The sequence below is a fragment of the Aythya fuligula genome, chromosome 1 (genome assembly GCF_009819795.1).
Source record: "Aythya fuligula isolate bAytFul2 chromosome 1, bAytFul2.pri, whole genome shotgun sequence".
Taxonomy (NCBI): Eukaryota; Metazoa; Chordata; class Aves; order Anseriformes; family Anatidae; genus Aythya; species Aythya fuligula.
In genome coordinates this window covers 92,723,100-92,740,001 of record NC_045559.1, presented here as the reverse complement: position 1 = coordinate 92,740,001, position 16,902 = coordinate 92,723,100, and the positions used below count along the sequence as shown (strand labels likewise).

The window sequence follows — 16,902 nt, the reverse complement described above, 5'->3', positions numbered from 1 at the left end:
GTTTAAATGTGTGAAGTGCACAATGTGGATGTATACTATGATGTATACTATAACACCTACTAATTTGTGCTCAATACTTGGAAAAAAAATTGAAATACAATTGAAGTATAGAAAGTACATTCTTCCTATTAGTCAGATGTGCAGCAAATGTGTTCAACTTCCTACCCAGCTACAGTAACTGGCTTCCATTTCTTAATTTCTTCTCAGAAATGTATCTGAAGTAAAATACTGAGGAAAAATGTGGTTTCTTGATAGGAAAACAGGAATGTATATTTAAAAATAACTATTTGGTTCAAAAAAAAAAGTTTTTACATGAAAACAAAGTGGTTTCTTTTGTTTAAAACCTCATGTGTAAAAGTTAATGACAGCCTTGTCTTCGTCTCTTTATTCAGTTTAACATGACTTACAAATCACTCCTACTGATGAATGTAAAATAGTCATTGAGAGACTGTGCATGTTAATTGTGGTTTTAGACAGTGGGATGAAGTAAAGTAATTTGTGGCAAATAGATAACATGCCATGTCCTAGTATTGCCAGATACAAGATGCATAGGATTTAACTGCTCGTCCTTGTCTGTTGCTGGAGGTGAGTCCCAGACTGCTGTAGCATGTCCATGTAAGGTCTGACGTTGTCACTAGAAAAGATGAAATAAATTGCTTTTAGAAAATAAGTCTACAAAATTACTTAAATATCCTGTCAGCAACTTTGGTCTTCATGTTTGCCGTCTTTTGCAAATATTTGCCTTTGCAAATATGGTCCCTGAACCAGATTTCTGCATATGCTGTATAGGCCTGCTTTCCTTGGCTGCCTCTGAAATATGAACAATGAGGTCAAAAATTGTTTTTTTTGTTATTCACAAAGCTTTTCAGAACTCTAGGGTGTTTTTTTTTTGTTGTTGTTGTTGTTTTTGTTTTTTTCTGTATGCCTTTATACAAGTTCTAGATTTTAATTTCTACCATGCTAGCATTTTGAAGTCTATTTCAGCCTAGTAGTTAACCAGCCTCTCTTTGAAATCACAAATGTGTGTCTTTGGGAATGCCCACAAATGTGTTTCTGTAAACTAGTTATAATCCTGTCATACGACAATCATAAGGATTGGATTATCATTCTGGGGGAAGAATTCATCTTGGAGTATGCCTGACAGCTGTCAGAATCACAGCCTTCAGACACGGATTGGGTGATTTATAATTAGAGGCAGTTAGGCATTTTTCTGATGGAAAAGACAGGTTTGGGGGGTTTGTTCTGTTTTGCATTGCTACACACACACACACACATGAAAAACCAAGTAAAGTGACTTCAGGTAATTTCACATTTGTGATAAGACAGAAGTGACTGCTGGCAGACAAGCACACTGCTGCCCATATCAGTTCTGGAAATTGAGAGAATATCCTGATGCTTCCATTCAGCTGCCCAGGGATGCTAGTTGAAAGATTGACAGGAAAACTGTCACTTTGGGCTATTTTTTGCACTTTGCTTCTGCTCCACCTTTCAGGTGGAAGAGTTCTAGAAAGGTAATTTTGAGGATCTCCTAATCAATTTCTTATCTAATAAAAAAAACAGTTTGAAGAGAGAAAAATAAAAAAAAAAATAAAAATAAAAAAAAAGGCACAGTTCAAAATAAAGCTTTCTTTCTGAAAGTGAGAAAAAAATATTTAAAATATATTCAATATAAAGTGCATTAAGAGAAAGATTTACCCATTTTCCTATTGTTGGTTACAGTCAGACTAATCAGATCACTGTGTGGCAACTACTTCAAGCACTGAAACCCACTCCTGGCCTTTTCTTAGTGAACTGTCTTTCTATGAGAAGCGTTTCACAGGAATAACACATGTATTCTGCATTATGCTTACCAAACTGAGTCATTTAGCAATTGTTCCCTAAATTTGACAAAACTGTGTCCCAAGAATGTGAATGTTTTAGCATAGTCCTAACAATTCCTCTATGATCATTTGAGATACTTTATTTCATGTGGTTATATGCTGATTTATAAATACTGGTTTTGCCAAATGCTACATCTCATTCTGTTTTGTTCAGCTGAGCTTTTATTCTGAATTGAATATAGTTTTGTTACCAAAATAAATGTGTATCTTTGTTGGTTTTGCCTTCTAATTTTCTACTCATTAATTGCTTTTCATCTCCACTGTAAATCAGCTATGATATATTGTCACAGTTCAGCTATTGTGAAATTTTAAAAAGACGTACTTTCTTTAAGACTTCAATGAATTTCTCCAGTGTAAATAATAATAATAATCTTAAAACAATTAAATGACCGTTTTTAAATAACTATAAAACTGATATGACAAAACAAATTTTAATTTTCAGGATGTCTCTTATAATCCCATTAGTTAATGTGTACAACTATGTTGCTAACATCCAAATGCCAGCAGTCCTGTATTGCACAGTTTTCCTTACCAAGGTACACATATGCATTATGAGCCTATGAAATACTATACTGAGAAACCTCATCGTACCTGGTGATCAACGGATCAAAGGCAAAAGATTTCAGGTCCATGTAGTACTTCGCTGTATCTCTCAAAGCTGTCCATGATTCACTAACCTAGAGTAGATCAAAACAGAAAAAGAGTATTCTTAGCTTTGATACTGATTAGAGTGTGACTATTGAGCAACCTTGCCTGCACTGATAAATCAGACAGACTTCTATCCTTCCCCAAAGGTTTCCCTGTTACGTGCCAGTCCAAGACCTGCACTTTGGATTTTGTTGTTATTTGTTTTTGTAGTTTCTAATAGGTGCTGCAAGACAGTGGAAGAAATACCTGTTCAATCACAGCATATCCCCATGTATTTTGGCTGCTGCTTGTGTCCCAGTAGTTTTCAGAATATGGTAAGTGTCTTTTAAGTCGTATAAACTGATTTGCTGATTCTTCTGTCAGAAATGGTATTCCAAGGACACCTGAAATGGAAGCTGAACAATACATGTAAAATTAGGAAAAAAAAAAAAAAAAAAAAAATTAGAATGTGCACTTAAAAATACATAAGTTATATAGACGGAACACTTCTTTGGAATCATACATTATTAAAAAGAAATCAAAGGTGGTCCTACCTTAGATCTTCAGAAATAATTTAAAGCTTAAAGAAATATACACTTAATAAAGCTGCTCCTATAAATCATTATCTTGCTGTAAATCCAAAGCGGTTAAATTGGCAATCAAATTAAGGTACTACTTTAATTTTAATACTAGATTTGGTTAAAGGAAACATTTGGACTGGAATTGCACTAGTTCTGGGTGTGCTGAGAAATCTAAAATTAAAAAAGGCAACTAAGCCTACCTATGAATTTAACTACACCTCTTAAACCTCCTGGTTTAGATACATTTATTCTCATTAGTAGCAGCATAGAAAATGCTTGTAAAGTATTGTTCGGGCAAAGGATATTGCATTCTAATATTGTTATAACAGGCTTTTATAACATGTTATAACATGCTTTTGAGATCATCCCAGATGCAGAACTTCTTGAAGATCTTAAAATGACAACTCTGCCTAACAGAGAGAGGCTGAATTTCTCATTAACTTCATATGAAAGGTCCTGATATAGCACAAAGCTTTTCTTCTAGTCTTCCATGTTTGAGACTTAAATTCATTTGGGGCTAACATGCTCTGAAATAACACTTCAGTCTGAAATAAGTGATTGTTAAAAAGCTCCTGATTTAGTCTGAACTCAGATAAGTCAGCCAAATTGAGGCCAGGGTCAGTAAACACCTGTGCTCTGATTTATTTGAGTGGGTTGAAATGGACACTTGAGGATGCCCTGCACATACTTGGTACTCATGGGGCAATAATGTGAACTCTAATGTATTGTATCTTACAATGGGAGCTCTGTAGGGCAAACTGATGCCTCACTGACCACTCTCCTGTGCTTTTTTATTCATGCTGTTTTCAGTTTTTTCCACTAGAAACTTAAGCATGGGCATTTGTGCGCAGTGCTCGGCAGAATCAGGTCCTTTGCTAGCATGCCTGACCATCTGCAATATGGTCACTTCTCAGTTTTCCAAACAGGAAAAATGTATACTGAATGCATATATGTAGCAGACTTCTGAGGCAGGATATTTGTTCTCTCTTTTCATAGCTAAGAAATGCTTGGAAAAAAAAAGGTGAGAAAATGTTGATTATACAGTAATAACAACAAAAAGTGGAAGTGGTTATCTCTTCACTCTGAAACAGTTCTCTAGAAAACTTACATAGGAAGCAATGAATGTCCCTATAGTTCTTTTCTGCTTCAGTTTCTTCAGGTTCCAAGTTACTATAATCAGAAACTGGAGGCAGAAACTTGTGGGAGGGGGTTTCCAAGGAACACTCACCTTAGGAAGGTGAACAGCCACTGGCTAACCATAGTTCAGACCCTTAAATGTGACCCTTTCTGGTGTGGAGACTTCTTGTACAAGCTGCTCTCTCCCTTAGGAAACTAAGCAATAGCCATTTAGGTACTTCAGAAAACAAATACAATTTTGGCCTGGAGAAGAAAAACTATATTGCTTGCGCTTATCCATTAAACTGCTACAGTTCTTGTCCAGAACTGTGCAAGATAAAACTAAGCTCATGCCAAATTTCATTACATCTCTGGCAATTTACTATTATCCAGTAGAAAATCTATGAGCTGTTAACTTCCCTTTAGTGAATTTGGGGGGTGTTGTGATATTAAATATTTTGTAAAGTCATGATTACGTTTCTGGACTGAGAAAACTGAACTGAGATCAGAAATTGGCTCAGTAACAGGCTTCACTTTTGTTTAAATGCATATATATCTAGTAGAGGCCATTAAACATTGAATTTTATCACCGATGTGTGCTTTGGCCTTCTGGCTTCATGGTGAGCTACAATAAAGATTATTAGGCAGCTCTTTCTGTGTTCCCCCCTCCCACTGCCAACATCTTCACAGAGTGAGCTTGTAGCAGTACTGGTGGGACAATGAGGTATTCTCTTGGCTCCTGTGGTGCAGAGTGCTGTTTTTTAAGGGTATTAACTTTCAATTTTTGACATAGTCTCCTCTGACTGCACCTATATCCAATGAGAAATTCTATCCCTAACTTTACCCAATGTTAACTTTGATTAAAGGGCACCTGTCTGCCCCAAAGGGGGGCAGGGTGTCAGCTCTGCCTTTAGCATCTTTTATGCTAAATTCACCCCCAGGTTTTGTTCTTTTCTATATGCTGTAAAAGCCATAACAAAAAATAATTACTATGCTATTTGAAATATTTCCACCTCTCACCTTCTGCAGCTGGATCAGTCTTTGCAAGGCTTGTCCCTAGCTGCTGGGGCACTCTGAAGATACATGAGTAACATGGAAGATAATCAGGTAAGTGATTTTACTTTGTTGTTGTTGTTGTTCTTTTCTTCCCCCAATTATTTTACTTTACATTCACACTAATCCTTCAGGCTTACCTCACTCTCCCGTCATCTTACTGTGAGGATCATTATATGGCTCTGAATGGGGCAAGCTTGCCTGAACAGGACAAACTTCATTTACCTGCCGAACAACTCTGGTTGAACATTTCCTATTGAAACTGGAAAGAGCCTTACTGGTCTCAGGCATATCACTGGAACTACTCAGACAGAAAGAAGGGGCTGCATGTTTGCTTGTGCTTTGGCAGAGCTCAGATAAAGCAGTCTGAAAGCTTTAACATAGACCTGGGAGTATCAGACTAGATGTCTCTATTCAAGTAGCCTCTTTAAATACAGTGTTTAGTCTTCAGCAAACAACCTCTGTGTTGCCTCTGTTTAAGTTTCTCAGACAGGGTGTAAATTTCCCATTTTGAATGCCTAAGTAGAAGTTCATGGAATTTGTTGCTCAGGTAGATGTTTCAGAAACAGAGTGTTCCTGGAGGACTTTAGGCTGCATGTGCAGCTCTTTGTCAAAAGCTGGGAGAACAGAGGTGCAGAGCACCTAGGCATGAGACTAAAGGGAGGTAGGATCAGGTGGGTAGATAAGAGTTAAAGAAATTGCTCACAACGCATAAAATTGAGCTGAAAAGGAAGAATTTGAAATTGTAGTGAAACAATTTTCACTGTTCAGAGTGGTCATGCAAAATCTACATTAATGTTTCCATTCAATGCTGTTTTCCCTTTTTTCTCTTAGATAAATGTTATTTGAAAAGCACATTTAGGGATTAATGGCCCAAAGGGGAAACCAATGTATGCAGACACAAACTATTGCAAGAGCTGCAACTGTACCAGCTAGAGTGGTTCTTTCATCATCTCTAGATTCACTCAGCATTCTTGTATGAAAAGCTAATTATAGAAAAATTGGCTGTTTTTCTCAAGCAGATGTGAAGCATGTATTTACTGCCTTCAGCAGGTAGTATTGTCTACCTTGTACACCTAAACAGATTGTCCAGTGGGAAAACTATTAGTAATCATTATTGCTATGATGCTTTCCAAGCATCTTATTTAATATTAGGGAGAACTGATATGACACCAGTAAACTTCAGAAGAAACAGTGGTAGACTCTTGTCATCTTTGTCAAAATAGCAACTTAATCCAGTATTGAATGTCAAAAACATTGACTAAGGAAGAGGCATATCAAATAGGTTTGAATGCCAATCTAATAAAAATAATAATTTAAAAGTGTTATAGTATAACAAGCAAAATCAACCTACATACATCCTAAATTATTGTGTATTAAAATCTCATCATACTAGACTCAATCAGAAGCTTAACTCTATTGTGCAAGGACAGATTTTCAGAAGGAATGTTTAGCTGGGTGCAGCTACTAAATCTTCTGAGGAAGAGCTCTTTTTCAATCATCTGAATGCATGATGATACACTTCACATGGAGAGAAATGTGAGCGTGGGATTAAATTTTGACACCTTTGCCTCTTTAGGCACCCTTGTAATTGATATGTTTTTTCTTTTTTGAAAGCTGAGCAGTAGGAGACAGTGTGCTTAACAGTCTTTGGGGAAGAGCAGGCAAACCACCATTTACATGTCTAATGGTAGATCTAAATAATCAGAAGACAAACCTTTAAAATTGCTTTAAGATAGGATATGCCTGTCTCCTTCCACCCTCCCCTCCCCCCCCCCCCCCCCCCCCCCCCCAGGAGCCTTTTTATCCAAATCAGCAGCAGTATGTAAGTAGTGAGGAGTAATGTCAAGGCTTGGGACCACAGTTTATTCCTGGTGTGCATCTAGCACAGGGAAAAGTGGCTTATGTCTGATTTGCTGTGATATTTACAAAAACAAAAAAAAATTTAAAAAAAAAAATGGTAATTACTTAGCAACACTTCAGTTGCTCTCTGTGAACATTGTCATATAAACTGGAGCTGTTTGTCTCTCTCCCTGGTTTTTGAAGACTATTCCAAGTTTCTGACAATGTGAAAACCCATTGCTGAAGTTATTTATATCAGTGGAATTTAAATGTCAAAAGTTGGCAATTGCTCTGATTCCCTTCCTTTTAGGCTAATGATTTTTATTATTAGCTTTGATGATTGCCTGGTCAAAATGTCATCTCACAGGGGTAAGGCTGCCAGTGTTATCAGCACTTAAAGCCAGCACTGGGGCAGAGCTAAACTTCAGCCTTGGACACTTCAACCTTGCTGAGGCTGCTGATGCTGACGTGTTGGGAACTTTGAAAAGGTAAATCTAATGTTGCAGCTCAAGTATGTTTCTTAAAGCTAGGAATGAAGCAGAATGGACCTCCACGCTTCTGGTGTCTAACTTTCTAAATCCCAAAAAGATTCTTGAAGCCAGACTCCAGGACTTGGTCTTGGGTTGTTGTGTTTTGGCTTGGCTTTTTGATTTGTGACTTCCTTTTTTATTTTTTTATTTTTTTTTAGATAAATTTCCAGTTACATCTAAAAAATAAGCTGTAAAATATCTTCGAAATGTTAAATAAGAATATTATTTCATTTTCAGTCTTTTTTTTTTTTTCTGCAACACTTAAGGATTCAGCATACCTTAATGCAACAGTCTAAGCACTGAAAGAGAAGTGTGGAAGTAGCTGGCTTTGTTTTCACTCAAGTACTTCTCTGGGTTGTGTGGCACTGCTTGGAAATCAAGATGTGTTTGTCTGTCAGTTCTTCACATACATGGGTGAGTGGCTGCAGAGGTAGGTTTTTGGATTCTGCAGGCCACCTTTGGGCCACGTGTTGCCTTTTCACTGTTGAGAAGCACAGGTAAACTAAAATTGAACTCTTGCATGTTGCTTTTGCAAATGATGAAAAAGTGTGTTTTCACATGGGGTATGTATCCTGAAGAACTTAAAAACTAGGTTGATTTTCTAATACCTGTCAACTACAACATTTTGAAGTCATTGATTGTTAATTGCTTGAACATTGTGCATATCCCCCTAGTCTTTGAAATTTTGGTCTCATCTGTTTATTTTTAAAGTACAGTAGTGTTTATTCCTCAACAGTTCTTAATTTTACAACACGGGACATGAACTCTCTGGTTCAGAAGATGAGAACTCAGTCATTAGTAGTCATTACAAATACCTCATTCCTCATCAGCAAAGGCAGACAAGTTACACAATACAGAATTGTGTGTTGAATTATGAATTATGTGTTGGTGTGATGCCAGGGGTCAGAAAAAATGTCAGGTATGAGTAAAATAATGGGAATTTGGCAAAATTCCTGGATAATCCCAAGGAAGGAATTACTTCCCCTGCAACAAAGGATTAAAAACACATGGTGTTGCTTAGCGAGTCTTGGTGAAAATTCCTTCCTAAATCCACATGTGGCCATCAGTTTAAGCTCAAGTGAATGGGCAGGACACCCTATTCAGGCAACTGAGAGACTTCAATAGCAATCCTAGTGCCAGCACACCACACTCGTGGTCCATCCCTTGCTGCTGCACTATGTAGAGACTAGAGAAAGAGGTCCAGAAAATAGCTCAGAAAACCTATTCCCTGAAGTGTGGAAATGGTTTAATACTGAGAATGATTTATAGCAGCTGAGCTGAGGGTGTGATGAAGTATCAGGTTCTTGCTAGTGAACCTTACAGGCTTTGTGTTAATTCACCACCACCTTGGCCATTTCTGGAAGGGTTCGCAATTAATGAAAAACTGAACTCTTTGCTGTCAGTGATCAATGAAACTTTTTAGAGCCCATTAGAAATCAGCAGTAAATAGTTCTTCTCACCTTTTAAAGAAAGGAACATGGGAAAGAGAGCAAACAAGGCTGTTGTGAAAGACAGAGGGAAAAGGGAGATAAAGCAAAGATAAGTCTCCCACAGAAGGGGCAGCAGGGTGCTTTCCTACTTGCTTCATTTCACATGGAACTGCATGTGTCCTGGGGGCCTGTCATGGAAAGAGGTGAGGTTTGAGCAGACAGACAAGTACCCAGAAATAGTCCAAGCTCAGGTGTACAGCAGATCATGACATGCAAACTGAGGGAGAGGAAGGTATCTAAATGTACTCGAACTGTGGTGGGGGGATGGGGGAGAAAGAGAGAGGCTCTTTCCACCTTCTTCCCTTCCTGCAGATCGTCATCGCAACTGAACATTAGAGATATACAAGGAGGAAGAGAGCTTGGCCCAGAAGTGAGAGCACACCTGAAGGTGCTCCCAAATCACAAAACACCTTTTTTTTATTATTATTAATTTCTGATTGAGTATTGGCTAAATCTGTCTACATCTTTTTGCCTTAGATCTTGTCTTGATAGAGCACTCATATCTAAAAAATAGTTCTAATGCATGCATTGATGGACATCTTTCCATGATGCAGGCAATCACCCAAGAAGTCTATAGTCACTTAGTGCCTCCCTGCTTTGCTTTAATTTACTGAGGTATAAATAAGTTTCACTGTTCATTGACTGTAGCAGTCTGTGCTTCTTGAATAAGAGTGTTCTTTCAGCTTTGCTGATGCTACTGCCCTGCCCCATCCATTTTTGCACTGCTCCAGGTTTTACAGACTGACTAATTTTAGGTGCCCTGGTTTCAGTTTCAGGGTGTTGTAAAGGCCCAACAATCAAAAAAAAAAAAAAAAAAAAAAAACTTTTTATAAAAAAAAAAAAATAATAATAAAAAAAAGTCCCCTTAAGTAATTTCAAATCAGACAACCAGAAATCACTCATGAAATAGATCATTGTCAGTCCTCAAAAAGTGTGTGTGAAGTCCGTGTTTCTTGCAAGCAATAAATGATGAGAGTAGAACAATGTCTGAGGAAAATTCCAGGAGATGGAGGAGGGGAAGGAAAAAAAAAAAAATAGCATTAAGCTACTGTTAATATTTTAACAACCAAGGAAACATTCTTTAAGAATCTCTTTCAGTCAGGAATGTGTCCTCACTCCTAACACCTGAGAGGTTAATCTGCAAGAGATTCAAAAGTAATCACAAGGAGCAGAACCAAGACGATTTCACAGACTTGGCTATGCAGCTTTGTGCTCGCCTACTCTCCCATATGTCCCGCTGCAGTGATTTCCAGTTAATTCTCTTCTATCCATGCTGTTCCAGTGGTACCATGGTTTCTTTTTGCCAGTTGACTATTTAACACACCAGAAGGGAATGACATGAGACAGGGTGCCAGGTGCTTACCTGTAAACAGCAGGGAAGACACCAAAACATGGAACATTTTCAGAGACATCGCAAATCATCCAGAAAGTTTCCTTTATAAGACAGAGGCAGTCATACAGCTTTATACTTTGTTATCTTTAAGTTTATAAATCATTGACTGGATACCTGTGAACCGCTGGTGCATGTGGAGGGCAGGGTACAGTGCTTAGTTCAGATTTGTGCCTCTGTACACTTTGGACTTTGCTAGCAGAGTTTCTAATGAGCCATAATGGTTCATTATTGTGTGGGTGCATTAACTTCTGCATACGCTTTGTAATGTGAAATAGTGCATTGGGTTTGTTCCGTGTTCAGTGAACATGGCAGGTGTCTGAGTGTCAGTCTTCTGCATGATTGTGTTCCCCTTACTGCAGTAATGGATGTGATCATTTTATTGTCTGATGTATGTGGGAAAAGGTGTTTGAATCAACCTGCTCTGAGAGCAGTGCCCAAGCATACAGTATGTTTTAGCTATGTAATGCACGGATTGAGAATAAAAACCTGTCAAAAACTGTCTGAGAAAGCACTAGAACAGGGAAGAACAAGGAGGTAGGCTCCTCACTTGAACTAGACATAGATCACAGGGTCTCCTGTTGCTGCCTTCTGGTGCTGGGAAACTGAAGAGTGTGGGACACCATGAGTTCATGCTGCCTTACTTCCCCCTCCCGCCCTCCCCCCCCCCCCCCCCCCCCCCCCCTTAAATTTTGCCTTTTTCTGTACAATTCTGTCAATAACAGTTGTCTTACTGCTGACCAATTTATCTTCATAAGTTCACCTACACCGATGACGACACACCAGGGAAAGCTGAGCTTTATCACGTGTTGAGATAAGATGAGATGAACTGCAGTTCACCCCTACAGGTATGCACGAAGGTCTTTACGTCAGGCAATTGGACCTTGCTGATGTTACAGGTCCAGGGCCAGACTCCACGGTGATGAGCAGCAGTATTTCATCCTTATGTACATGATAGGAATCATGCAGTCTAGACGATGGATGGAGCAAAGGTTTGTTGGGAAACAAAATGGCGTTTAGCTATGCTTTTAGGCTTATTATTCCTGTCTTTACACAAGCATGGGCAAAAGGGGAGGGTACTGAACAGCAGGCCTAACAATGGAAACATTAACTGCAATAGGGCACTTCACAGCTTTATTGTTATTTTAGTACTGTTTTTAGACAATAAATACAATTAAGAAGAACCAACAAACAATTCTGAATAGAGGCCAGGTGTCCTGCACCCTGGAGCCACATTAACAACAACTGTTAACTATCCAAATTCAGGATATTTGAATATCCTGCCTTCTCCATCTCTGAACTACTAAACTAAATGTTAGATGTCAGCTGTTTTGTGGACTAGCATTAAAGGTGGAAAGAAGGAGACAGTGGGTGACACAGGTGTCTGTGACAGAAGTCCTCAACTATAGATTCCCAAGAAATACATGCTAGAGGAGTATACTGTGGTTACCCTTTAACTCAGACTTTTCTGGGCTATGTTTTCCATCCTGTTCCACACTTCTGTCTTACGTAGACCTGCCTTTCTAATGCAGGCTGCTTCCAAAAGTTGTTTTTTGTGTGTTTTATACCTTCATTATACATAACATAGAATAAAGTATGAAAGAATATGTTGGCCTGTCATTTTATATTCATTGCAGTTCTCTGTGTTTTTAGAATGCAGGTAAGGAAAAATGTCAGTGATAGGCCAAGTGAGATGTTAGCAACCACTTAGACTTGATGCTACCTGGGAACGGGTAAGAGGAAGGCATGCTGGACTGGCAACACAGACCCAAGGTATATGCTGTTTCTATCTCATCTTCAGAAGCATGATGATGAGATGAGAAAGTTTGTCTTTGAAACAGGAAGAGCAGAAAAAAAATGGTAGAGGCCATGGATTCCAAGTGACCTTTAATTAAGTCCAGGCTTCCAGAACTTAACATTTCATCCTTGCTCTTGCAAGTTCCACATAAAATCCGCCACGTGTGCTGGAGAATCTGAATTGCCTATTTTTATTTTTTTTTTTACTGATAAAACCGTGATTCTTATAGGGAAAGCCCTCTAGCAAGGCCACAGAACACAGTGGGGACGTTGATGCACCCAGGCCCAAGCTTTGAGTTCAGAACATAAGGCTTACTGTAGTGAGGCTTACGAGCCTTGCTGCAGAGAGGACAAGTGGTCAGCCAGATTAGGGGTTGCTAGAAGATTTGGGAAGCAGTTATGATGCAGACAGTATGTCTCAGAAATATAGATCCATGCCCATCCTGCTTTTAATTCTTTCATCCCTTATCATGCCACAATCTCGTCTATGTCTGATGTTGGTCTTACTCATGTCTTATGTTTTTTCTTGCCTGGCCTGCCTATCTCTGCCTTCTTTCTTCAAGATTTGTCTTCCGTCTTGTTGCATGCTACGCAATTTTATATAAAATGACACTATGCCCGTAAAACTTAACTTTAGATTGAAGAATTTATTGGTCTCTTACATGAAAAGTGATTTCTTGGTGCTCTTTTCCTTTCCTCCTCTCATGTGTCCTGCTTCCCACATCCAAGAGTGCATAAAGCTGTCAGATTCACCATCTCCCAGCCTCCCATGTCAGTCCTGGTATTTCCCAGTCTTACCACCTCTCAGTGGTTAATGGCTAGTGTACTTTGTGAAACCCTGTAATATAAAACTATATACATATATATGTGTGTGTATATAAAAGAAAAACACCACTGTATTTAGTCTAGGGCTTGTATATGCCCAGATGGATCACATTCAAAAACTTTTTAGGAGACAGATGTGTTCTTAGATGTTCTTTGAGGGCATTACATAGGCAATCTGGATATCACTAAAAAATAAATATAAATAAAATTAAATGCATGAATATCTTCATTTGTTCATTGAATGTAGAATTTTAGTTTTTAATCACTAACAGATATGCAGGCTGCAATTTTTGGAAGATTTATAACTTGGCCCAATGGCTCAAATTTTCATATGGAGGAGTGAATCATCATATCATTTTCATATGATACCCTCCCTCACTTGTCAAATTTCTGTTCCCTACTTTAAAGCATGGAAAACTTATTCAAAGGAGTTGTCATCAGAATATTCAGTGCAAGTTAAACTTTCCCCCACACATCCTTGTCTTGTTTGCAGAAATAGCTAGATGAATATCTGAATAGCTGAAATGCTTCAAAAAAAAAAAAAGAAGAAGAAAGCTAAGGCATACACCTGACAGACCAAATGATAAGTTTAAGTGAGCTACAGGGACTTGAAAGTAAGATTACATAAAGCAACATTTCAGGCTATCAGAATAGTACCAACCTTATCAATAAGTTGTAAGGTAGGCTTCAAACAGTAGAACTCAAAGTTGAGAAAAGTTCAGACTATTCTTTTTAAATTTTATAACCTTAGACAGTAAATCACTGTTTCAGAGGAAAGAGAATGTAGGACATTCAGGACAGAAATAGGACAGAGAATGTAGGTTCTTCCCTTGTTGTTACTTTTTTTTAATTCTTTAAATAAAAAGGAAAAAAAAAAAACGTAAATGATTTTGTGCAAAACAATTTTAGGAAAAGAAGAATAAAAATATGTTAGGCCTGTTTTAAAAGCAAACTAACAAAGAGTGTTGACTGTTGGCTGTATAGTGTTGCATCTGTGTCCTTAAATATTTTTCTATGTGTTTTAAACTAGTGAAATAGTTGTAAAATGGCAAACTTATAAAAACATCTGAGACAGAGGAGCTGAATATCTTTAAGACCGCTTACAGCTTCAAGTTCTTTTAAACTAGCTTACATATAAGGTTATAGAGAATGAGCAAACAGGTAGGAGATCAGTCTATAAAGACTAGGTTAGGAAGTGAAAAGGAAGATGGAGCTGAACAATATGAGCTGGCAAATCACACATCGTTTTTCTTTCTCAGCACTTGCTTCACACTTGTTCATGCACCTCACAGCAGGCAGCTTAACTCTTCTGGTTCAATTTTGCCATCTAAGTATAATGCATATATCACAGACTTTGAAAACTGCTATGTAATTGCTGAGAAATGTCATCTTCTGTAGGATTTAACATCAAGTTCCTCATTTGTTTCAGTTTGTCTAACATTTACCACTTCTGTTTGTTCATCTCTAAGGCATCTTTGACTTAAGTGGATCTGCCTATATTAGTGTTGAACTTTGTATTTTCAAATGTCTGTTTTGTTGCTGTGGTATCTTTTCAGAGTTGGGATGATAAAAGTGCAAGGTAATTTTTGAAAGAATATAAAATATAAGCAGGCTGTGAAAGCCTTCTCTCAAAACAGAGCAGTGAAAACCTGCACAAAAAGTTGTATGCCATCCTGGGGCAGTCTCTTATAAGGACAAGAAACAGAATATTTTAACAGAATAAAGAGCCCTAGAGTTTCTTTTACCTCAGCTTATTGCTATATTCTCCACCATTTTGGACTGGTTAAACTGAGCAAGGATGCAGCACAAAAGAAAGCTAAGAGAGTGAATCCTCTTCCAGAGTCTGTGCCTTAGGATCGCAGTATAAGCACCTGTCATGTTGGATTAAATTGGAAGCCCAATGGCCCATGATTGACTGTGGCCAGCAACAGAGATGGGGCCTAACGAAACAGCAGCCTTTACTGTTTCCAACAGTGTGTACAGCCTTCCATCTCCTGTACAATCATCAGCTTATGCTTAACAATTTGAATGAAGAGACAATAAGTTTAGTATTTAATGTTTCTTGATAGATTCTCAAAACCTTAATTTCACAACCAGTTTCGAAACTTATAGATGAACTAGGTACTGTGTTGAAGCCTGTATCTGACAATCACATGGGTAAAGTTTCTTCTGTTAATTTTGTCTCAAAGGCAGAACTCAGCTATGTAATTCTGCATACAGAATTCTGCATGTGAGTGCACTGCTAGCATCTCAACACAAAAGATGGTCCTTGACTGGAGTTCTGGGAAAAAAATGGGTGCTTTTCAGCATTTTTGGTTTGTTACTTATTCCTTGCTCTGTTTTTTCAGTTTCTGTTTCTGTATTCTGCCTCATTACCTCAGAATAACACAAGTTTTGGAAAACACCTGCCATCAGCGTGGTGCTTGGGATGTGCCCAGGGGCAGCACATTGCTTCCTACTGCTTCCTACTGCTACAAGCAGTGCAGGGGAGGATACCCTTCCAGCATCACCATCAGTGTGCTAAGATGGTTAAGTACATCCTTTTGGCAACTTTGCCTCTACAAAACTGTCCTCCTGACGTGAATTCATTATCTATTGCTTTTCCAAGGTGACAATGCAAAGGCAGTTTATATAAATCTGTGTGCAGTGGAATTGAACTATGAGCTACAGGGAGGTCTAATTTGAGCAAGTTAGCAGGGCTTTTATTGACCACTACTTCAAATGCCTAGAGTGTTTTGAAGTAAGACTGCTGGCATACAGTGAGGTATTTAGCACAGTAGGACTTTACATTTTATACCTTCTGGCTTGGAGATGTGCTTTGGTTTTGGTTTTTATTCCAACCGGCTACAGCTCTTGATGAGCCCATGCTCACTCATTCAGAACAGCACCACCAGTCCAGTCCCGCTGCTCTTGTACTTAAGCACTTTTGATCTGTTCACCTTTATGAGTGCTGAGTGCCCTCTTCACACAGGGAGGAGTGAAAGCCTTAACTCACCTTGTTTTCCCTGAACTGCAGTGTGTAAAACTCTCTTCTTTCAATGACACATACTCCTTATCCTGTCAGTTCTGGGAGTAGGTGATGGATGCACCCTGAGCTCACCTGTCAGAGGTGTCTGAGGAGGGGGAGGTTCCAGGGAAGCTCCCATGGGGCAGGAGCTGTCTGTTGAAGCCACCCCATCCATGAGTGACCCTGGGCCAGGATTTGAGAGCATCTGGTGGTGTCCACCACCCTTTGGTCATCGGGGCACTTTGCCAAGTACCATGAGACTTCAGTTGCTCTGTGGATGAAGTGGAAGCACCCACGCTTCTACTGTGGTATTTGGGTAACACAGCCATGTATGAGGCAAATGGAAGACTCACCTCCCTGTTTTGCCTTCCATCTGGTTGTGGTTCTGGGCTATAGTTAGCTGCCAGCAGGTTTGGCTGGGAGCTAACTAAAAGCTGGCTTCTTTTAGCCAGCTAAAAGGAGCTGGGGTTTCTGGTCAATGGCAAGTTGAATAGGAGTCAGCAGTTTGGGGCACCGCCATAGAAGAAAGGTACAAAACAACTGAAGAGTGTCCAAAGGAGGTCAACAGAAACAGTGAAGGCTCTAGAAGGGAAAACTTATGAGGAGCAGCAGAGGTAACTTGGGTTGTTTAGCTTAAAGAAGAGAAGGCTGAGGAGTGACCTCGTCACTGTCTACAGCTTCCTCCAGATGGGAGCGGAAAGGGAGGTGCTGATTTCTTCCTTAGCTCCTATTGCTGGTCACCAGAGGAACAGCATGGAGCTGCA

The 16,902-nt window shown here is 38.9% G+C and overlaps 2 protein-coding genes across 7 annotated transcripts in view; one reads left to right on the top strand and one right to left on the bottom strand.

The window, feature by feature from the left end:
* Window positions 1–555: 555 nt before the first annotated feature.
* Window positions 556–10,531, bottom strand: C1H3orf85 (chromosome 1 C3orf85 homolog). Its single transcript, XM_032207981.1, has 4 exons — window positions 10,483–10,531; window positions 2,775–2,923; window positions 2,472–2,557; window positions 556–634 (listed from the first exon to the last, which is right to left on the bottom strand). The coding sequence occupies exons 1-4, from the start codon at window positions 10,529–10,531 to the stop codon at window positions 556–558; spliced, it is 363 nt and encodes a 120-aa protein (XP_032063872.1).
* The window catches only part of GUCA1C (guanylate cyclase activator 1C), a 114,572-nt gene continuing 102,542 nt past the window's right edge, over window positions 4,873–16,902 (top strand). Inside the window, exons 1-3 of one of the 6 annotated variants that reach the window (XM_032207968.1) lie at window positions 4,873–4,928; window positions 5,234–5,311; window positions 7,896–8,043. In XM_032207968.1, coding sequence (XP_032063859.1) covers window positions 8,011–8,043 — 33 coding nt within the window. In that variant the 5' untranslated portion in view covers window positions 4,873–4,928; window positions 5,234–5,311; window positions 7,896–8,010. Of the gene's footprint in view, window positions 5,312–7,895; window positions 8,044–16,902 lie in introns of all 6 variants that reach the window. The other 5 variants (XM_032207969.1, XM_032207971.1, XM_032207972.1 and 2 more) reach the window with 5 other exon arrangements.

Excerpts from the sequence above, each read along its gene's own strand:
- C1H3orf85 (XM_032207981.1), bottom strand. The coding sequence starts at position 10,531 with ATGTCTCTGAAAATGTTCCATGTTTTGGTGTCTTCCCTGCTGTTTACA. Across the intron at positions 2,924-10,482 it reads GTCTTCCCTGCTGTTTACAG|CTTCCATTTCAGGTGTCCTT; the intron begins GTAAGCACCTGG and ends TGTATTGTTCAG. Across the intron at positions 2,558-2,774 it reads GATATGCTGTGATTGAACAG|GTTAGTGAATCATGGACAGC; the intron begins GTATTTCTTCCA and ends GATCTACTCTAG.